Source organism: Halictus rubicundus, chromosome 18, assembly GCF_050948215.1.
Source record: "Halictus rubicundus isolate RS-2024b chromosome 18, iyHalRubi1_principal, whole genome shotgun sequence".
Lineage (NCBI taxonomy): Eukaryota > Metazoa > Arthropoda > Insecta > Hymenoptera > Halictidae > Halictus > Halictus rubicundus.
This window is the reverse complement of record NC_135166.1, coordinates 1,135,149-1,158,169: the sequence shown is the minus strand read 5'-3', so window position 1 is coordinate 1,158,169 and position 23,021 is coordinate 1,135,149. Positions and strand designations below refer to the sequence as shown.

General features: G+C 50.5%; 2 protein-coding genes across 5 annotated transcripts in view; both read left to right on the top strand.

Annotated features, from left to right (window-relative positions):
• LOC143362932 (uncharacterized) overlaps positions 1-16,767 on the top strand; it is a 68,928-nt gene extending 52,161 nt beyond the window's left edge. The window contains exons 5-18 of one of the 4 annotated variants that reach the window (XM_076803451.1): positions 442-453; positions 4,124-4,291; positions 4,749-4,916; positions 7,746-8,009; positions 9,230-9,619; positions 10,274-10,576; positions 10,658-10,810; positions 11,001-11,189; positions 11,282-11,421; positions 11,524-13,756; positions 15,367-15,624; positions 15,757-15,944; positions 16,031-16,088; positions 16,457-16,767. In XM_076803451.1, coding sequence (XP_076659566.1) covers positions 442-453; positions 4,124-4,291; positions 4,749-4,916; positions 7,746-8,009; positions 9,230-9,619; positions 10,274-10,576; positions 10,658-10,810; positions 11,001-11,189; positions 11,282-11,421; positions 11,524-13,756; positions 15,367-15,624; positions 15,757-15,944; positions 16,031-16,088; positions 16,457-16,492 — 4,560 coding nt within the window. In that variant the 3' untranslated portion in view covers positions 16,493-16,767. Of the gene's footprint in view, positions 1-441; positions 454-4,123; positions 4,292-4,748; positions 4,917-7,745; positions 8,010-9,229; positions 9,620-10,273; positions 10,577-10,657; positions 10,811-11,000; positions 11,190-11,281; positions 11,422-11,523; positions 13,757-15,366; positions 15,625-15,756; positions 15,945-16,030; positions 16,089-16,453 lie in introns of all 4 variants that reach the window. The other 3 variants (XM_076803450.1, XM_076803453.1, XM_076803452.1) reach the window with 3 other exon arrangements.
• Positions 16,768-17,241: 474 nt separating this feature from the next.
• LOC143362933 (uncharacterized) lies at positions 17,242-22,463 on the top strand. The gene is made up of 6 exons (XM_076803454.1): positions 17,242-18,383; positions 18,482-19,050; positions 19,124-19,284; positions 19,345-19,492; positions 19,691-19,872; positions 19,941-22,463. Exons 1-6 carry the CDS (start codon positions 17,321-17,323, stop codon positions 20,017-20,019), a joined length of 2,202 nt encoding a protein of 733 aa, XP_076659569.1. The 5' UTR covers positions 17,242-17,320; the 3' UTR covers positions 20,020-22,463.
• The last annotated feature ends 558 nt before the right edge of the window (positions 22,464-23,021 follow it).

The following is a 23,021-nucleotide window of genomic DNA, read 5'->3' as shown; positions in this document are numbered from 1 at the left end:
AGCTATCGCTGTAATGAATGCGTACAGTGTGCAGCTTATGCTAATAGTGATCCTATGTTGAAGTTGAATTACATGGCTTGCTAATCGAGTCAGCTTGATTTTGATCTGCTCAAATTTGAAAATACGTATCGATTGGTCGAATCACGAGCTAATACGAAATTGTGCAAGTCGAACGAGCGATCCAAGATTGCAAATTGCCGCAGATGTTTCTTGTTTGAAATGGATCTTTGGTGTTGCGAACGTCGTGCAACAGCAGTAGATTTTTGGAATAATTGCCGGTAGGCTGTCCTTTAACCAGCGAGCGTGTAAAATATGCCGAGCTTTACGTCCTTTCTCCAACGAAAGGGTTAATGATTAGATTGATTGGAACGCAGGGAGGCGGAGTTGGGTGGCCTTCGTGGTGAGCGAAGCATTATTAAATGTGGTGCCCCAATATTCTAGCTTTCTGAGGAGGTAAGGATATTCTTCACCCGACAAAGAAGCACTTCCAAGCCACCACCTATCCTTCGTTTCCATCTACGTGATTACCGTATTATGTAACGGAGTGTTTCGATGTTCCGTAGTAACACGTTTTCTAACACACACACACTCTCTCACTCTCTCTCTCTCTCTCTCTCTCTCTTTCTCTCGCTCTGTCTCTATCGGGGTGGCTGGTGAATTCCCGCGGGACTCGCTCGCGTAACAGCCCGGGGACGAGAAACAATTTTTCAATAATTTTCCAACCGGTGTCGTCGTCGTCGCGATAAAAACCTAAACTCCCATTCTTTTTTCTCTCTCCGTGGCAGCATGAAATTACAGCTTTCCGATTCTTTTTTTTTTTTTTCATCGAAACTTCAGCCGGCGAAAGTTCGTTCTCTCGCGGTTTATTTCAATAGTCAATGGCGAGCTCGTCGAACTTTTCTAAAACTTCGGTCGCAGTTAGTTGCTCTAATTATTCTTCGTTAAATCTTTTTCTCGCCGGTCCGTCGCGATTTTATTATCGCGGATTCTCTCTAGAGCCTCGTCCCTTTTTATTTAACGAACCCCGAATTTATCGGAGGCGAGAGGGATCGCGACATGGGAACACGGTCAGGAAGTCATCAGCCACTTCGACGTCTTAAACCTCTCTCTCTCTCTCTCTCTCTCCCTCTCTCTCTCTCTGTCTCTCTGTCTCTCTGTCCCTTTCTCTGGTGTGAGTCGTTGATCTGACTGTTCGCAATCATTCACGTACCACGCGCAAAAGCGATCTCTGGCCTGTGGCCGCCCACTCTTCGTCGTCGGCCTCGTCGTTCGCAGAACCACGAAGAGCCGGAACGAGAATGGCGGAGACCGCCTCCTGTTCGATACTTTCCTGCGTGCGTGCGTGTGTGTGTGCAACCTAACGATGATCGTAGATAGTCACGTAGCACTTACTACTACTACTCGTTCTTCTATCTATCCTTGTTTTTTTTTCTCCACTTTTTTTTTTTCTCGTCGTCCTTCCATTACCGATTGCGGTTCTTCGTGACCGTCGACGAGAAACACCGAGGAACCCCCGAGACGATGAACACCGGTCGCGAGGATCGCTCGGCTCTCCGTAGATCTGTTTCTTACTTGGCACGACATAGAATATGCTGGAGAGGCGCGGGATCGACGATCGATCGGACCCCGTCGATCTCTCGGGCCCGATCGATCCGCCCGGTTCCCGATCCTGCTTTTATTGGGCAACTGCGCGTGAGATACGCGCGCGCACGACCTCTTGGCCGCGACCCCGACAGCCTCTGGTCGAAGTAACAATTCGCGACACTTCCCCAACCGGAAGAACACTATGGCGAAGCTTGCGTGAAGGTTCTGAAACAGTTGCGAGTAACGAGTTCTTTTTAATTGTTAAACTGCAAAGAAAAGGGAAGATTTCTTTCATCTGTGAGCAGATTTTTCCTGGTAAAAATACAAATATCGCTCATTTTTGTTGGTATACACGCGTTCCTGTGTTTTAGACACTTTTGTACTAGTAAACGCATAAAAATTGTCGGTGCAAATATATTCTATTGCAAAATCCACAGAGATCCGCGTAAGAACAGACTACAAAAGCAGTCCCTAAAATCGTATGATCGGCATATATAAAATTCGGGAAATCTGGGAAACTGTTTGAAGAACCGGGGAAGCAATACCGCAGCCGTTTCTCAGCCGTCGAGAGAAGCCCGGAAAGATCCGGGTGACGGGAATCTCGTTGGACGGGCCGAGAATCCCCTATTTTCAGCGACACTAATGCCTCATCATAGATTCCCGAACTTGGATATCCGCTCCATTACCGAATACTCTGAATCTTCAGAGTATTCCCGATAACGGTTTGCTTGAATTTTCTTGTGACTTTTACTTGGACCACGGGCGAGAAGGGCCGCGTCCTATCTCTTCCACGCTGCGTACTCTGCTAGTCGATTAGATAGTGAAACGTTTAGCTGTGTAATAACTATTGCTTACGATCCCGACGCGGGCTCTCTCTCTCTCGCGGTGTCGGAGATCTCGCGACGGGATCCTCACGCGGCCTGCCGACACCAGAGTAGATCAGACGAGCGTAGTAGGTACGTACACGAAAAATCAAAGAGAGAGACACAATATATATATTTATATACATAATACGTCCTAATCTATCCGCAGCTCTCCCACGAGTCCTTGGATCTCGCCTAAACTCCAACCCAATTACACTCGTTCGACACGTAATCAATGTATCTCTCGTACACGCAGGAAACACTGTTTGTAATTTTGTATCGTTGGTCTCGATATCGCTGCATGCTCAGTATACGAGTCCTGGCCGAGCACGACGAACCCAAGGCTGTCTCGATTAGCCCCGAAGAGGAGGAACATGTCCTTCGACCAACGACCGCGCGCGTCGACCGTTTTCAAACGGGCCCGCCACAATGATCCAAAACCATCCGGCGCTAAATCTTTCTATCATAGGTACGCGGTGGTCGTAGATTTAGGTCGACTGTCCTGTTAACCGGCAAGGCTCGCGAATCGTTTCAATCGTCGAACACAGGTTTGATCGACGCCAGTATTAATCGAGAAGAATCGTTTTATTCGTCCAGCTCGCTCCGAGCGAAGTAACAATGTCCAACAAGAGAGACTGTTCAACTGACTCGTAGAAATGGAAGTGAAACTTGAACATCAATGTTTCTGCCTCCGTATCTTTCGAAATTATTTTCGTCTAATTAGCCCGGCTGTCACCGTCGCTGCACGCGGAACCCTTAACGATTCCAAGCGAATTTTTCTTTCGCGACTATCTCCTCGAGCGTAACGATTTTCAAATAATAATTTCACCGGAATGTTGGTAGCTGCGCAGCTCGATGAAAGCCAGGAGGTTGAGATTGATGTCCCTCGAGAGTAAGAGTGAAACGAGTCAATTGTAAAGCCCGATCTTGGTATTGATAAGGGTAGCAGGCGACCGGTGGCTAAGTGGGGAATAAAGGCAAACATTGACCGTGCACCGCTGCATACGAGCGCTGTGACTTACCGATAAGAAAAGTACCACCGAGAAGACATTACCGTCGACCATTGCTGCCTTCGATCAACACTGGCGTCGATGAGAACTGGTTTCGCTGAATTCTCAGCGAGCAAAACGATGAACCTAAATTAACGAGCACCCAGACAATCCTTGACCTCTTCGAGAGCGAACGGATCTCGAGGAGATCCTTCGCACACGGATCGATGTTGAATTCGGTTGAGATAAAAATCGATCGTGTGAAATTAGACCGTCGAGGAAGCGAATCGGCCGAGATCGAACCGGAAGCGAATCCGACGCACGATCGCCGACAGTAGAAGCTCGTGGGAAAGTTTTTCGAGTTCGAAGCCAACCGGGAGCGGATTCTCTCCTCTCCGAGCAGAGCCGAGCCGGGCGGCACGGAAATTTCGCGAAGCGATTAGCAAGTCGAACAGTTGGCGGATCGGAACGAAAATGGTCGAGCGTGCGGCGCGGCGACCCGTTTTCACAGCCGATTACGTCCGGTCGGTCAGAAACGCCAGAATCGAATGCCGATCGTCGTCGTGCTCGGCCACGACGGAGGGACGACAGGCCTGGGCGCCTTCGTCGCTCGTTGTTTCGTCGTCGTCGAGGTGTTTATCCGTGCGCGCGGACTGATCCTCTCCTGGACGACGAATCTTTTCGCAGCTGGACGAGCTACGGACCGAAGTGCAGCGCAGGGACCAGGAGCTGCTCGCGATGTCCGCCAAGATGAAGACCCTCGAGGAACAACACCAGGACTACCAGCGGCACATCACCGTGCTCAAGGAGTCGCTCTGCGCCAAAGAGGAACACTACAATATGCTGCAGGCTGACGTGAGTTCCACTTTCAACTACAGTATTTTCACCAGGGGTTATACACTTCAGGTACCAGTAACCGCTGGGTACTTGCTAGAAAGTGTCAGCAGGTGGAAAGAATCATCCCTTTCAATTTTCAAAGCGGTCCAGTTTCCGTCTGCCGCAATTTACAATTCATGGAAAAGCGACTATACGGAACAGTATAGTATACCGTTGGTCCGTTGTCGGAGGAATCGAGTCCTGGGGGGTTCTCGATCGTATCGTAACCGGCAAATCGAACTCAGGGGAGGTGGACAGGGATAACGGAAGGCCAGGCAGCCGGAAACTGGGTCGTTCGAAGCCTCTCTATCTCTCTCTTTCCTCTCCTCTCCTGGACTGTCCGTAGTCGCGTGCATGCGTGCACGGTGTACAATGCGGATCGGGCCGATCAAAGTCGGTTCGCGCAGCGCATAATGTTCGCGTGTGTGCATCTCAGGTGGAGGAAATGCGGCAGAGGCTCGAGGAGAAGAACCGGATGATAGAGAAGAAGACGCAGGCGGCCCTGCAGGCGCAACAGGAGCGAAATCGCATGAACACCGAGCTGACCGAGCTCAAGGATCACATGGACATCAAGGACAGGAAGATCAGTGTTCTTCAGCGTAAGGTGAGTAATCTTGAAACTTCTTTGATCACCCCGTCGACTTGTCCCGTCCTCTGCTCCCTTTCTACCGCGAGTGAGCGGTCTGTGTTCGACGGGGGTCACTTGATTTTAACAATTTAAATGAAACATAAGCGGAGCATACTCTTCGTCTCCTCGGCGTCGAGTCATCCCCGTTTCGCACAGGCCCTCGTCGTTCGTCGCAACGAACATGGAATAGTTTGCGATTTCCTTCGTTCAACGATGCGAGTCACGATGAAAGAAAGTTTGCCAACCCTCGTGCTTTTCGATCACTGATAGAAAGGTTAATTGCGAACGGAGAAATAATAATTGCGGCACGAGGGCGGAATGCACGGTTCGGCGAATACTTGAGATCGATCGGTTTCTTCGTCAGCTTCTTCTCGACTCGCATCGTTAAACGTTTGCACCGAGGGATCAAAGCCGAGTACCGAGTAGACGTCCTCCGAAGTAGCCACCCTCTAGAAGCGTAACAGCGTGCAAGCGTTAGTCGATTGATCCTGCTCTCGCCGTGTGACAATCGCGCCTCGAGTCTTGCTAATTAGCAAAGAGAAAAGCGGGCCGAATTCAAGAAAAGAGATATCTCTTAAACGCTCAAAAGCGGACTTAACCGAGCGCGCCGCGAAACAAGCGTAATCGTCACCGGTCCTCCCCCGTTCGTTAATGCGACCGGGCCGAAAGTGGTATTCGCCGGCGATTAATTAGCCGCCACCCTCGCGGATCAAAGGGAAACCGAGCACTTAGCGTGCGAATGTTCGCGCGCAAAGCGCGACCAAGGGGCTGCGCGTGTATGCGAGTTCCTCGATTGGTATGTGTGTGAGACGCGCGCGCCTGCTTCTGCGACACAATTTTTTTTTGCAGTTTGTTGTTTCGTTAATTAAGCGCACCTCCCGTAGTCGATGTAAATAGCCCCACTTTATCCCCGAGTTTCGCCTCGCCTTTAGTTGACCAGTTCTTATGTATCATTTATTATCAATAAAGCCGTTTTTCTTTGCTCGTTCTTGTTCATCCTTTTTTGTTTCTTTTCTTTTGCGTTACCAGCGCACACGCTCCGCGTCCGTTTGTTGTTGCCGCCGATGATCGATGACGGACAATACCCCCACCACCACCCCTTTTGGATCCCTCTCGAACTGTCATCAATTATTGGCGCGCCGAACGCAGAACGAACACGCCTTCTCGCGGTTATTATGTTCACCGCCTGCATCGGAGAACGTTTCTTTCAGATTTTTGTTCTTTTTTGCAGTCGTGATTATTGATTATTAGTTGCCGCTACCGCGAGCGTAGTTGTGTAAATGTTGCGAATGATGTCTGAGAAGATGTGGTCGGCGACGACAGGCGACAGGTAAGTAAGCATTTACGTTCATTAAATCCCCGTCGAGACGTTAGGTTGTTGCGTGCGAAATTTTCGATTATTTTGCTCGTTCGCATTCTTCTGACTTTCGGGGCTTTGAAAATCTATGCTGGCTGTCCCAACAATGTGCTTCGTCGAGCAGGGTGATTCCCGAGGTCGTTCGAGGCAACTGTTTCCTTTGCGAAAATGTTCTCCGCGGCTTCGTTAAGGAGTCATTAACGAAAAACACAAATGTGACTACGAATCACCTCGGGAATCAGCCCTCTCAAGGAAGTGCAACATTTTTGGAACATCCTGTATAGCGCACCTGCAGACATAACATTAACATTATACAGGTTTTGCACTACAATTTAATCCTTCTCTAGATCATACTCACCTCTTTGCACTGAAAATTAACCATTTTGCAGGTCTTATTCATCGTTTTGCACATCAAACTCACGCTTCTTCAAATCGAATTCACCCTTTCACGGATCAAATTCACCTATTCGTACATCAAATTCATCTAGATGACTCAACGGTCCAATGTCATTTTGTCGTTTTCTGTGATTTTGAATGTTTCGACCGATACTTCAAACCGTGGGCCACTTAGTGGATGTTACTAATCATTCTGTTGCAACTATCACTCATACAGATTGTCATAATTATTACAACGAATTTTCCCATTACACACGTGAATTTATGTGTCTATATGCACAAGCATTGTTCATGTTAAATAAGCATTATATTTAAGTATTGTTACACGTGTACATGCAACAACATTTTTTCCGGAATAATGACTTTACGTCGGAGTAGCTTTTAAGAAAACAAGTTTGTAGGAAAACTTGAGTTGCAAAAGGGTGAATTTGATTTACGAGAAGGAGAATTTGATCTGTGGAAGGGTGCATTTGATTCTCGAAAGGGTGAATTAGACCCGCGAAACAGCTAGTTTGGAGTGCAAAGAGGTGAATATGGTCTACGAAAGGATTAATATGGAGCGCAAAACCTGTAGAATCTCGCGTTTCCAGTGCAACAATTTTAATATCATTAACCTAGGCTAAACAATTCCTCACGCGGGACTTCTTGGGAGCAGCGTCGCCAGATGAGGGGAGGGAGTACGAATTGAGGGGAAAAAGTTACCCCTTCTCTGCCAGGGCCGCGGCGGAACGGTGGGGGAAAATCGCGGAGGAAGGGGAAGTTAGAGTGGGGGAACAAGTCTTGATCTGGCGACACTGCTTTCGCAGAACACAGCTTCTTAACATTTCCCATCCCCAGCAGACAAGTTTCGCCGCCAGTTTGTTCCTGCTTCGTATCCCTGGTATAAATATTATTCAGCGAAGACCTTTAACAACAATACCCCGAGCCCTGTAGGTAATCTTAACGTGTCTCGCCGCCCTAAGAAAGCTTTTGTTGGCCGTCGATTCTTCCCGATACTTTGATATTCTACTGAAAGCGATCGGGCGCTCACGGCAAAGTGGTTGTAACTTCAGATCGAGAATCTGGAGGATCTGCTGAAGGAGAAGGACAACCAGGTCGACATGGCGAGGGCGCGACTGACGGCGATGCAGGCGCACAACTGCAGCAGCGAAGGTGCGCTCAGTAGCCTGGAGGAGGCGATAGGAGATAAGGAGAAGCAAATGGCGCAATTACGCGAGCAGAGGGACCGGGCGGAACAGGAGAAGCAGGAAGAAAGGGAGTTACACGAGAGGGAGATCGCCGAGTACAAAATGAAAATTCACGCCCTCGAGTCTGAGGTGAGTCCCCGACCCCCCACCTCTCACCCCCTCGTTCGAGAGTGTTCCGTTTAACCTCTTCAAGGACAGCTTTGTTAGCTCGATGCGAAAGCTCGACGGCCCGCGTCTGGCCCGCAAAGACCAACTGTCATTTCGCCGAACCGAGTCTTCTTGGAATTCACTCGCGCAAACTCGCTCATTCCAAAATACACAACCTGACCCATTTACAGTGAGAGTGGTCCACTCTTACCATCAACAGACGGGAAAGTTGCACGAAAATAGCTCCTGTCTTTTCTGGATATCATTGTGCCGTAATAGCGTCAAATATTATTTCAAAATCTTTCCTCTAAATCTTTTCAAAAGCAGCTCTAAGCAACTGCAATATTTGAATTGTACTAATTGGAACAGTAAGTATAACGTGTAAAATTATCGTTGTATATTACTGAAAAAGATCTTGACGCAAGCACCGGGTAAGTCCATCTTTAAGTTTTAATTTTAAGTTTAAGGAGTTACAACAGTCGAAGCGTTTCTGCACAGTGATTCATAACTGGTGGTACAGTGATTCTACGGAGACAAATCGGTCGAGAGAAAGGAATATAATAAAATTGCCATTCGATTTCCGCCGTCAATTAGAAATTAATCAAACGCTGAAATCAAAGCAAATGTACCGATAAGTGGCCACAGAATAGCTAGTAAGTAAATAAAATAAAACACTGCCTTCATTTTCACAATATTCCGTAAGTCATCGATATCGCAGTAAACAATAATATACAGTACACACACCGCAGCTTATTGTTAGTACCAAAGTGAGAAATCACTCTGCACCAAGAAACACGTGCAGTCTGGAGTGTTGCACTCTCCAAATGAATCGTTTTACAGATAATATTCACCCTTTTGCACTGCGAATTAACCCTCTTCTGCAGGCCTTACTCGTCTTTTCGCAAATGAAATTCACCCTTCTCACGTGAAGTAATACAATGTGATTTTGTCGTTTCTTGCGAGTCCGAATGATTTAATGTAAAATATTATTCTTCACTAGCTGCTACCACCGGTTACGAACCGCCCTGTATATTCGCAAGAACATGCTACCGCCGAAGACGGTCCGCCTCGGTTGGCCGACGTTCCTTGTTAGCGTACACGGTTTATCGATCCGAATTCTAAACGGAGAAGTAAATTGCTCGAACCAGAAAGACATCGGTCGCCTCGGCCAAGACTGAGACGTGGCTGGACCCTGTCCACAGGTCGAGAAACTGGGTGCCCGACTGGAGAGGGCGCAGGCAGAAAAGGACAGGCTGGAAGCGAAGCTGGAGAGCTCGCAGTCCGAGCTGGGCAAGAGCAAGGCCGAGCTTGACAAAGCCGCGTCCGAGGTTGGCCGCAGCGGAGCCGACTGGGAGGCTGCCAAACAGAGGATAACCAGGTTGGAGTTGGAGAACGAGAGACTCAAGCACGATGTCGAGAGGTCGCAGAGCAGCTATGGCAGGAGCGCGATCAGCTCCACCCAGGAGATGGACAGGATCCACGAGCGCGCTGAAAAGACGGCTGCGGAACTGAGGAGAGCGCAGGCTGAGCTCAGGGTCACGCAGGCCGACAACGAGAGAGCCAGGGCGGAGGCTGCTGCCCTTCAAGAAAAGGTAACCCTCGAACGTCCTTGCGAAAACCCTTACAAAACTCCCCCAGTAGTGCAGGATTTTTAGGAACCCTTCAGATTCATGATCCCCTGACATCAGGAGTCCTCCAACTTCTCCCGATCCAACAGAACTTCCTCTTCCTTAACATTCACGAGGCGTGGAAGAAAAACAATGGTGTCCTAGAACCCTAAACATAGAGTTAACGAACGTCCCGACGGTGACCAAAAGCAGGAAATGGCCTGGACCGGTTCTCCCCTTTGTCTGAACGTTCCGCGACGATTAATGGGCCATCGAATCGACTCGGCAGGCTCGTTCCGCTCCCAAGAACACCGAGAACAATCGGCGTTAATCGAGGATCGAACTCTCGCGACTCTGTCGAGGATCTACCCCGGGGGGTGCGGTCGAGTCTTTCCATTGGATCTAATTTCCAATCACGCCCACGTTCTTACAGCCTTTGTCGACGGCGCGAAACGAGCCGGTAATGAAACTGCCGGCTAAGTGTCCGGAAAATTGCGCGCTCGCAATTTCAAGGATGCGACCGATGTTTCCGTTCCTCGTTGCCGTTATTTTTCCACGGACGTTCGATCGGTTCGCCATGGTTGACAAACCGCCGCCGCGTCAGACCCGTCTCTATCGTTGATTTCGTGATTTCCTCAGGTGGAGAAGAGTCAAGGCGAGGTGTACAGGCTGAAGGCGAGATTGGAGAACGCTCAAGGCGAGCAGGAGAGCCTGCGGGACGAGTACGATCGAGCACAAGCGTCGGTAGCACGGCTTCACTCGGAACGGGACAAGGCGATGGCGGATCTCGAGAAGGCGCAAGAGGAGCTCGAACGTACCCAGGCGACCCTCGGCAAATCGCAGCTCCAGCAGGACAAGCTGCAGACTCTGCTGGACAAGACGCAGAGCGAGACCGACAAGCTTCAGGAGAAGTTGGACAAGACGCAGACGGAGATTCGCAGAGTAAGTAGATGTTTGTCGAAAGTGTGCCACCGAAATCAAAGCGGTCGAGCCGGGATCAAAAAACCGATATGTCCCGAACAGATGCAGATGGAACGAGAGAAACAAAACTACGATTTCGGGAACCTGCAGAGCCAACTGGACCAAGCCCTCGGACAGTCGACTAGAATACAAAAGGAACGGGAAACGATTCAAATGGAAGTGGACCGACTACAGGATAAATACGAGAAGGCTCAGGTACGGGGATTCATTGTATCGTCTAAACGATTGTTCTATCGCGCTGGACCCGCGCGTCGTTCCGCCAACTGTTCCCAATTTGAAACGGTTGCTGGAAAACGCTGCGCCGTGGTGTGTTAGAGTGATCGTATTCGTGAAAGCGACACGAAACCAAAGTAATCGTCACGCTCTCGCTCCCCGTTTCCGGCAGATCATAATGCTACGGCTGCAGAAGGAGCGGGACGGCTTCCAGGAGGAAATGCAGAAGCTGCACGAGAGGATAGAGTTCCAGCAGAGTCAGGCGGCGAAGATGCAACGGGAGAAGGAGAACCTGTTGTCGGAGCTCGACATGGTGAAGGAGAGATGGGAGAAGGTGCACAACTCCCATCAGAAGCTGACGGTGAGTAGGACGTGTTCTACTCTCCTCGGTAAATTGACCGGGTCCTAGTCGAAGAGGTGGTAACACGGTGTTCCGTTTTCTTCTCCGAACAGCTCGAACGCGACGACGCCGTCACCGAGATCCAGATTCTGAAGGAGAAAGTGGATAAAGCGCAGTACGCGATGAACAAGGCCCACGAGGACCGGGAGAACGCGAACAAAGAGTTCGAGAAGATGCGCGAGAAGTATGACAGGTAAAGAGTTTCGTTTGATATTACACACCGAACGCTTCTAGTTTTAAGTACATGAATATATTTGTTGGAGTTGTGAATTCTAATCGTGTGACCTTCGAGCAGAGCCCAGAGCGAGGTGTACCGACTGCAGAACCGTATCGAGGTAATGGAAGCGGACAAGGACAGGCTGGAGCTCGAGGCGGACAAGCAGCAGATGCTGGCGTCGAAGAGCCGCGAGGAGGCTCGTAAGGCCCAAGAGGAACTGGCCCACGTGCAGGAGCTGTACGACAGAGCCGCCCTTCAACTGGGCCGTACGAAAGAGCACGAGGAGAAATCGAAAGAGGATCTGGACAGGTTGACGGTGGATTTGGAGATGGTTCGCGAGCGATACGAGAAGTCGCAGATCGAGCTGCGCCGGTTGCAGAACGAGCGCGAGAAGCTGGTCGCGGACAACGAGAGGATCAGTTTCGAGTTGGAGCGCGCGCACTCGCAGCTGAACAAGGCGCAGGCGGCGACGGAAAAGACGCAGGAGGAGTTGGCGCGTATGCAGCTGGAGATCGAGAAAATGTACGAGAAGCACGATCGGCAGCAGGCCGAGGTGCGGAAAGCGCAGGGGGAAACGGAACGGCTTCGCGTCGAGGCGGAAAGCGCGCGCGAGGAGTGCGAGAGGTACGCGGCCAGGTTCGGCAAGTACCAGGAAAGCCAAGAACGGCAGAAGGAGGAGCACGAATACGCGAAGCTGGAGGTGGAGCGGCTTCGCGATCGGTTGGAGAAGGCGCTGGCGGAGCTCGAGCGAGCGAGGAAGGCCGAGCAGGACGCCTCGAGGCTGCGTGCCGATCTGGAACGTGCGGAGGGGGTGCGAGGTAAATACCAGTACGAGCAGGAGAAGTGGCAAAGCGAGGGTAGTAGGCTACAGCAGGAGGTGGATAAGCTGCGGGAACGTCTGGAGGGCCGGGAGTCGGAGTTGAAGAGGACGCAGACCAGCCACGCCGAGCTCGAGGCGAAGCTGCACGAGACGCAGCTTCAGCTCGAGCGGGCGCGCGAGGAGGCTACCAAGGCGAACGCAGCGCAGGAACGGAATCGCGGCGAAATCGAGCGGGCTAAAATCGAAACCGAGAAGATACGCGACCGTCACGACAAGGTGAAGGCGAGAGCGGACGCCCTGGAGGCGGACAACGAGAAGCTCCGCGTCGAGATTGTCCGGCTCGAGAGGCTAATGCAGACCGAGGGTAAGACCAGATCGGAGAGCGCGAGCATCGAGGTCGAACGGCTGCGCGCCAGCCTCGACAAGGCGATCGTCGCTCGCGATCAGGTGGAGCTCGAGGCGGGCAGACTGGCCAAGGAGCTCGAGAAGACGCACAAGCAGACCGCCAAGTACCAAGAAGCAGCCGAGGCGAACACGAAGGAGATGGAACGGGTCGCCGCGGAGATTCAGTTGCTCAGGGACGAACGCGAGGCGCTCAGGCAGGAGCTGCGACGGGTGCAACAGCAGCAGCAACAGCAACAACAACAACAACAGATGGTTGGCAACGAGGAGATGGCGCGTTTGCAGCACGATCTGCAGATCGCCATGCGGGAACGGGACAAGAACGCGGCGATCCTCGAGAACCGGGAGAAACACTGGGAGAAGATCGAGAAGGTGAAGGAGAAGCTCGAGGCGGAGGCGAAGCAGCTGCAGGTGGAACGGGACCAGCTGGTGATACAGTTGGAGAAGTCGCAGGAGATGTTGGTCAACTTCCAGCAGGAGTTGAACGCGAACGAGGCGGAGTTGGAGCGACAGCGAGAGGAGGTGCGACGGTTGCAACAGCTTCAGCAACAGAGGGCACACGCGCAGACGCCCGACAGGGCCGCGAAGGAAGCCCTCGAGGCGCAGATGCGAGAGGTGCATCGGCTGACGCAGCAGGTGCAGAATCTGACGCAGGCACAGACCAAGGAACGGCAGAGAGCCGAGCAGGCCGAGAAACGAATGCAGGAGCTGAACAAGCAGATCGCCTCGAGGGACACGGCGGTCGGCGGAAGCGAGGCGCAGCTCGAGCAATGGCGGAAGCTTTGCGAGACGGAGAAGCAGCGGGCGGACGCGGCCGAGCGACAGGCCGCCGAACTGCAAAAGCGTATCCAGACGACCGAGAGGCAGCTGCACGCGCAGCAACAGCAGATCCAGCAGATGCAGAACACCATTCATCAGCTACAGCAGCTACAGCAGCAGCAGCCGGCCTCGCAGAAGAACGGCCAGGAGGCCGCCAGGTTGCGACAGGAGCTTGAACGCGCGCGAAAGGAGACCGCTGAGCAGACTGTCGAGCGCGAGCGGTTTCAGGCGCAGATCGAAATGCTGTGCCAGGAACTCGAGAAATCTCAGGTTAGCAGCACCGACCTGCACTCGCTCGCGCTCACCCACAACACATCGCCTACACCCGCACTCTGTCTGCACTCTATCGTCCGGCAGACCGTTGCTTTGGTTGGCTGATTCGCTGATTGATATACATATATAGTTGTCGACGATCGGCTGCCGACACAGATGGCCGCGCGGCCTCTCAAGTCTCTCTATGTCTTCTCATTTGAACCGCAGCCTCTGCCTTCGTCGTCGACGAAGCAGAATCTCGCCCACAGCTCATACACGCCGCAAAAAAAAAAATATATTATAAATATATATGCATATATATATATAAATAGAGATCGATAACAATAGAACTGTGATCGAACGATCATGTATATATATACGTACGTGTATACAGATGTTCAACCGGATACGATGCACCCCGCACATCATTCTCATCTTTGTGTTGCGTACATGTATAATCTCGGGGCGTCCGTCACACTTCACAGCGAAGCAACATCGCCTTCACCATAATTTCATCCTCCAAAGTTTCAAAGACCATACTCTCCCGATCCCAGCCATTGCGACTCAAGCACAAGTCATTCGCGCTCATTTGCTCTAGATTCTTTTGCGTTCGTTTTCTCTTTGTTCGACTGTTGTTACACGCCGCGCGGCGTTCCTCTACCTCTCTGTTATGTTTATATTTTATTGTTATTTATTATCGCCGTTCGCGACGCCGGGGCGACGAACCAACCGAAACGGGATCGCTTTTCCTTTTCGTTGCGTTGCGTTGCGTCCAGGGTGATCTCGATCTCGTGTCCAACGAGAATCGAAGAAGCGTCGCGACGATCGTCCCCCGCGTCGCTGGAACGCGTACATTCACACGTTATTGTTATCGCTATTGTTCTGTTGCGCGTCCAAAGAGGCGAGAGAATTCTTACTTAACGATTTTCCGTTACCCTGGTTTTCATTTGACGAGCATGCACACTTGTATCTCGATGCCAGAGATAGAAAATGATTGTTCCGTTCCGCAAATTGGGCCGTTCCACCAGCCATCGATTGCATCTTGTTTACATCTTGTACATTTTTTATCTCCAAGCGTACAGCGAGAGAACACGAGTATTCGCGCGCCTCGCTGACTCTTGCTATCGACCGTTGATAGCATTTTCTAGCGCAACCGTACCTTCGAAATCTTAGGCTGCACGTTTCACGAAAAACTCGCTTATCCGCAACTCTCTCGATGTTATAAAACAGTTGATAGGAAAAACCAGCAGCGTGCGAACACCGTTCCTCTCATTGTATACTTATCTGTATGTATTTGTACATATATATTATAGTTCGCCGTGGCAAACTGCGGGAGAGCATTCTCCTCTCGTCTGTGCGTGCGACTTTTGTTTCGTTTCTTTTCCTTCTTTTCCATTGCGCGTCATGCATCCGTCGATTACGATCTTACGCGCCGTGACCATCGCGATTCGTCGAGAGCGAACACGATCGATTGTAATGATTCGAGACAACCACGGGCAACTCGCGAGAATCCCGTCCCCAGCAACTCGCGAAATCGCACGGAATGGTCGCGGCTTTTTTTAAAAATTCGCCTAGCCAGTAGCTGACCCCCGTGACGAACTATCTGTTGACGTTTGGTTTCGGCGCAGGTGGACTTGCACGAGGCGACCAAGAAACTCCAAGCTGGCGGCGGGAAACCTGGTCCCGATACTACTCAAGAGAGACGACACCTAGAAGAACAGAAACGCCAACTGGAAGAGCAGAGAAGGCAGACGGAGGAACGAGCGAAATCCGTCGATCAGAAAGCTAGAACCATGGAGGAGAAGGAGAGGACGCTCCAAGGTCTCGACCAGGACCTCAAGAAACGGAAAGCGAAGATGGACCAGCTGGAGCAGCAGTTACAGAGGGTAAGCACCGTCCCGTCCAAGGTCAGAGAGGATGCTCTTCAAGCTTTCTGGCCTCTGCAGGTCCAGCTTAGGGGCTCCCAACGGAACCGAGTGACGTGTAGCAATAGTCTCAATATGAATTGTCTCTTGCAGAGCGGTGGGTCGCCGGACAAGAGGTTGGCGGAAATGCAGAAGGCTCTCGAGTCAGCGGAGAAGGAGTTGGAGAAAGCGAAAGAGGAGTCGACCAGAAGCTCCGCCGAGACCGAGAGGCTACTGCAGCTGATGCAGATGACGCAGGAAGAGCAGAACACGAAAGAGAGACAAATCAGAGAACTTCAAGAGTAAGTGACAGAGTCCGAACACTCTGTAGCATTAGTTGTTCGCTAAACGTGCCTTATTATACTAAACGAGACATTTCGCTTTGCAGTGCACTAAAAGCCGCACAAGTCAAGTTGAAACAAGCCGCAACTGCACAGCAACAAGAGGTCAGTATGCAACCAACGATTCTCCCTTCTCTGTCGTTCCGAAAATTGATCATTGAAATGAGAAATACTAATCTTAAAACTTTCTATCCGCAAGAGCGTGACTAATGATTTGTCTTCTTGAATTTCCACGCTGCCACTGGACACGACACGCACACGCTCGCGTTATCTGCTTGCTTGATGTGTTTGCTGTCTGTCTGTGTTTGTTTGTTTGTCTGTTTCTCATGTCGTAACCCTTTAAATTCGTAATGAACGACGTAAAAAAAACACACACACACACACACGCTCATACACACACGTTGAAATGAAATCGTGCGTTTCCGAATGTTGACACCGACTGCCACGAAACCGGTGGACAAAAACAAAAGCAGGCGGGTCCCGCCGGATTCCTAAAAAGCTTGTTCTAAGGTCGATTTTCGTTGGGGACGCCTTCTCCGTTCTTTTTAGTACAATTTGCATATTAAGGGGAAACTTTACAAGTACACGAACCGTTATTATTACGAACTAATTAAGACGAGAGGATCGTACTGACTCGCCTGACGGACAACACGCGTCGAGATATATAATTATTTTACGTAACGCCTTCGATCATTGTTAACGTATTTAATAATTATAGCGGGAAGATAATGACGATAATAACAATAATTATTGATATATATATATATAAATATAAATATATATATAAATAAATATAGATATATATATATAAATATAAATATAAATGTAAAAATAACGAGAGAAGAGAACGGCAACAATAATGTTAATTACTACCGATGCGAAACAAAAAACAAATATATATATATATAAATATATATATACATGTATAAATACTACGGAGAAAAGGACAGACGCATGTATGTACATGTGTATATACACGTACGCTGCAGAGATATACGTATGTAGATATATAAATATAAATGTATACAGAAAATTTCACAATATAAAATTGAGAAGTCGAGACAGAGAACGGCACGGAGGGACAAAGATAACGCCCGCCGAGTGATGGTCAGTGACCTTTCGAATCATCGTACGCCATTGGACAATGGATTCGACCAGCAGCGTAAGGATCCGAGCCGAGATCGCTACGAGAGAGGAGTTATGCGAACAAAACCAGATGAGAAAAAGAAATAGAGGTGTAGATGATCCGGTTGATGACACGTTCGCAGCCATTCGGAGACGCACCCTTACGTCGTTCAGCACGAAATCTAATCCCCGCGTACATTTCCCCACTATACATGTCCGGCCACGTTTTTCCGTTCACGTTTTCGTTACGTTTCCACCCACGTTGCCTCCGCGCACGCACCACGACCGACCACACCGCGTCCACGCGCACCGACGCACGCACACAGGACCCGGAGAACACGAAACACGCCGAGGACACCAGAAGGAAGGAGCTGGAGGCGAGGGAGAAGCAGATCACCGAGCTGGAGCTGAAGGCTACCACCCTCGAGAAGCTGTTGAAGGAGCACGCCTGCTCGAAAAAGATCAAGGACGCCAGGAACGAGAGCCTCGAGGACCACGAGGGCTGGAAGAAGGAGCTGGAGCTGAAGAATCGACGGATAGCCGAGCTGGAGACAGAACTGACCGCTCGTAGACCCCCGAAGAACGATGCCTGCGCGCAGAATCTGAAGCTGGCGGAGGAGAAGGACTCGTGGAGAAGGGAGTTGGAAGCGAAGGACACGCGGATAACACAGTTGGAGGACGAGCTAGAGTCCCTGAAGAGCCCGACGACGGACGACAATCAGTCGACCCGGTTGAAAAGACCGAAGGAGAACGAAGGTCGAACGAGAGAATGCAACGAGTCCTGGAAACAGGAAATCGAGGCGAAGAACAGGAGGATCGTTGAGCTGGAGCAGGAGATGGAGTCTCTCGAGAACTTCCTCAGAGAGCACGCCGACACCGAGAGCCTGCGAGACTTGGAGATCATGGTGGAGAGGAAGCGCAGAAGGATCGAGGAACTGGAGGACACTGTGGCCGAGTTCGAGGACTTCCTCAAGCAGAATCCTGACGTGAAGGAGCTGCACGAGCTTCGCTGCCAAGTGACCGCTGGGAACAGGCGAATCCAGGAGTTGGAGAGGTGGATACAGAAGAGCGGGGAGAACAGGGAACTGAGGATCGATCAGGAGAGGATCATCGAGCTGGAGGAGATGGTCACGCAGCTCGAGGAGTACGTCAGGAAGCACAACGTGGACGGGCTCAAGATGAAGCTGCAGGATCGCGAGTGCAAGATCGAACAGCTGCAGAACCGAGTTGGCTATTTGGAGAAAGAACTGTGTAAAGTTGAGGAGAACTGTCGAGGTAAGCGCGATCGACGACGATTCGACTGCGGTCTTTATAGCAAAACTGAATCCGTCCGATGGAATCCGATGAAAAGGTCTGATCGCATAAATTTGCAGGAAAAGAAGCACAGAAGAATCACCGGAACGTCCAGGACAGATGGACGACGATGACGTCAGACGATTTGCCCTGCGGTCGCTTGATCATGGACGGAAATGCCGAGTTACGCGAGAAGGAGCAGAAGATGAAGAAGATGGAGCACGCGATTTCCGAGAAGGACAACAAGATTCAGGCGTACGAGCAGCAGATCGTCGAGTGCAAGGACGAGATAACGAAGCTCAGGAAGGAGGTGGCAAGCTTGAAGAAGGAGCTGAGCGAGTACGACGACATCGGTGTCCTGAAGGAGGAGATCCGAGTGAGGGACGAGAGGATCCAGCAGCTCGAGGACGAGGTGGATTCTCTGGAGAGAGCGTTCAGCGAGAGGATCGACCTCGAACAGATCGAGGAGCTGGTGAACATTATCAAGGAGAAAGAGGATAAGGAACGGTTGATGTCCAAGGATCTGATGGAGAGGAGAAGCAGGATCGAGGAACTGAGCGAAGCCCTTCGCGAGAGCGTCGTTATCACCAGCGAGAGCGAGAAAAAATGGAAGAATGAGGAGAAGATGAGGAAGGAAGCCCTGCAAAGAGTAAGCAGAAATTCCTAATGCTGTTAAACTTAGTTCGTCGCGAACGATCCAAGCTTTGCAATCTGTATTGCAGGTAGCGAAGTTAGAGCAGAGGATCACGTCGATGCAATCAGCTTCGGCGTTGAAGTGCATCACCTGCCAACCGCTGCTTTCCAAGCTGCAGAAATACGAATCGAGGCTCGAGAAACTCGCCGAGGAAAGAACCGTGCAGCTGGAAGATCTGCGACAAATGCAGTGAGTACGACAGTTTCCCTAACCCAAAGAACCCATCTGTAAAATTCTGTCCAATCACAGGCGCGAAGCTTTGAAGGCTGCTGTGTCCGAGAAAGACGCACACCTAGCTCTGCTGGAGCTGTCCGGGATCAATAACGCCGCCCAGTCCAAGCAAGCTGAAGAACTGAAGGCAGACAGGAAAAGGCTGTTGGACACGCTGAAGAAAGAGGTACAAAATAATCTTTTTTAACTACTTATACTATTAGATTGTTGCACATGAAATATTTGATCAGTGGTAGTCCATTGACAGAACAAGAAGTTTATTTATAGTTAAAAATCAGTCATTTCCTGTGCAACAACCAAATGTTAAGTAGAACCTTCTGGAAATGTGTGAGACGAGCATGAAATTGAAACGTTCGCATCGTAGGATGAGAAAAGCATCGAGTTGTCGGCGGAGTTCAGTTTATCTGGCTCGGAAGGAACGCCGCATCTGCTGACGAGAATTCTGGAAACGTCCGACGACGACGAAGAAGGGATATCGAACGATCGTCGCAGCGATTCGAGTTCCCCGAGACCGGCTACGAGGAACGGCGACAGCTGCGAGCACTCGTGAGTACGAATGACAAATAAAAATCCGTTGTCGAAACTAGGCCGACCGTCTGATAACGTTTTTCCAGGAAAAGGAAGTCATCGAAGGGAACGGAGTCGAAAGGCAGACGAGATCAGCCGAAGATCGATCAGCAGGATAGCAGATAAGTACTCGAGGCCAGCTACGGTCAATTACGGTGTAGAAAGCAAATATCGGTCTCTCTTCGTTTCTTCGATGTTGTCATGTGCACACACACACGCAACCGTAGAGGCAGTCTAGAGCATTTCTAGAGTCTTAGAAAACGAGAGCGACAGCGAACAGAAAGATACCTCATCGACTCCAACAGCGACGGTACCGACAGACAGCATAATATATCTACGTGTCGTTCACCAAATCACTCTCGTACTCACCATCAAAAAAAAAACAAAACAGCATCGTTCGCGGTCTCATCATTCTCTTTTCATCGTCACCCGTCATTCAGATCACACTATCATCATCCGAGCACGTCGCCCTTGCGATATTCCAAGAGATCAACGGAGGAGGATCGATCCGCGAGGCAGTGGCAGGCCTCGTTTAAAACAGATCGTAAACGGGGCTGGCCATTCCACGAGGACTTCTCAGAAGAGACATCATCGATCCGTCGACAGAACTCTCTGATAGGAGACAGCGGGATAACGTACTTTCTCTGACTGGTAGAGGAGCAATGCGTTCACGGTTTCCGTTCTTCGGAGAAACGATATCGATTTCGTCGGACCGATCGGGATGACTTCATTGAAAGAGATCGTCGCGCGTCTACGAAACTCGACGGCCCGTCGGCGCCGTCGCGGCACTTGTTCAATGACCGAGGGAACGGGAAACGGAGCGTCGACGGAGGATCACTATTCTTGTTACGATAGAATCTAGGTAGTATTTTTTTCAGTAGACCAGTTGGCTGCATGTCTAAAAGTCCTCCGGAGATGCTCTGTTTCCGGCAGGGGAAAACGAACCGTTGATTGCATCGTCGATTTCACCGGTCGCGATTACCGGGCGTCGAGTTTACGTGGAGAACACGTGGAGATCGTGAACACGACGTGTGAGGGTGGCGGTTTGTTCTAACAACGGAGACAGTTAGATGATCCACCTGGTGTCACCTGCCATCGACTCCCGCGACGTTGTACTCCCTCCCTGTGTTGCCGATCAACATATTCCCGCGATCCGAGTGACTCAATCAAAAACGAAACCGAAAGAGAAGCCAACAAACAAAAAAACCGCCGTTGCACAGCCACAGTCATTCCCCAGATCCCTTATTTTTTGGATTTCTCGCCACGGGTCCAAAGATCGTCGTTGTATACCAAGCGCTAGGTTCTAGCCCACAAAAGGGAACCGACAATAGGGGGGACACGAGTTCTCAAAGAAGAGGCAACCCATACATCACCGGGGAGAAAACGTGTACATTGTCCTTGCGAGATGGCGTTTGTTTTTTTTTTGTCTCGGAATTCAAAGGAGAAAGAGAGAGAAAGAGAGAGAGGGCCGAGAGGATTAACGAAAAAGGCGAACTCGAGTCGTGGTGCTGGTTAGCTTTCAAGATGACAATAAACGAACGTTTCGCTTGGTGGTCTCTCGCGATGCACGGAGAAAACGTAGGCACGCGTTACGATCGAGAACCGTTCGTCGATCCACTTCTGAATTCTGAGTCTTCGTCGTCGTGATTGTTATATCCGGTTTTATAATAGAGCCGTTCGACAATGAGCCCGAGAGCAATCTTCATCGAATTAAGTAGTACGTTGCGCCGCGTGCCAGCGCGTGTCGCGCGTTGTGTATATAATAATAGGAAACCGTGCAGGTAAACGCTATTAAACACATACACAAACACACACACACACACACAGGTGTACACAGTTGTAGCATAATAATTACTAGAGGCATGATTCGCCGCTGTACTCGTATTTACTCTCGAGCATACGATTATTACGGAGTGTATAGTGACCGTTGACCCCCTCGGGTACGACTTCCATATAGTTTCTCAAGCCTCGATCACTTACGTTGACAGAGCCGTGTAGATGTTTATAATGTTGTTACGGACCTTTCGCGCGTCGTTAGAACGATATTTATGGAAACTGTTGGGAAAATATATTACGTATAAGCGAGGAAGATAACGTTTACGGTGAATTCGGTGTGGTGGCACGATGTTGTTTCTAATCAGAGGAGTCTTCTGCTTTTCCTTTTCCGTTCGAGTCGAGCGTGCCGGGAACCAACGAGAGAGAGAGAGAGAGAGAGAGAGAGAGAGAGAGAGAGAAAGAGAGGGAGAGATTGAGAGAGAGAGAGAGAGAAAGAGAGGGAGAGATTGAGAGAGAGAGAGAGAGTTTTCTCCGTGCATCGTCGAGAACGCGTCCGACGACGACAGCCGCCAAGACGATCGTCACGGACGCGAAGAGGAGGAAGGTCAATTGGCAGGAAGCTAATTTTCCAAAATCGGGGACGGACGCGCGATCGCGTGAAACGCGCGTCGACGCCGGTACCGGTGCTGATCGCTTCCCGAAACGATCTCGAGGCCACGGATCTCTCCGTGGTGGATCGTTCTCGAGAGACAACAACGATGATCGCCGTGATCGGAAGAGATCGGCGAGCCGTAGAGGAGAATCGTAGGAGACACGGGCGAACGGGTGTTCGTGGGGTGTTACGGATGATCGGCGTAGGATCGGTTCTCGAATGAGAATGATCGACGCGCATCGAGACAGCGGGGATATCAGGAACGTGAAACACGAGGCACTAAGCGAGATCAGAGCGAGACGAGTCCTTCTTTTTGTAAATAGTCGAGGTTTCTTCGATAGGCCGGTAGTCGTGGTCCCACACCCGTGTCCGCTTCCGGTCCTGTAACCCGTTACCGTGCGCAGGCCTACGGCCGAGCATCGGAGGCTGCCAAAGAGGATCCAGAGCGGGTCTAAGCGCGTGAAACAAGCTAACCCGCCTAAGCCCGACCCGTTTCGACAAGGTGCTCGTACACAAATTCGTAGAGTTACTCGGTTGCGTTTACTGTCCACCGTGCCGGACCAAGGTCACATGCGGTATACCTTCCTGAACGGATGAGACGGGAGTGTCTCTCACCTTCTGTCCTCCGGAGTTGGAGTAGCCGCTGATGCTCGGATAGTCCTGGCCAGCTAGTCTAGAAAGACACCTGTACTACGTGTAT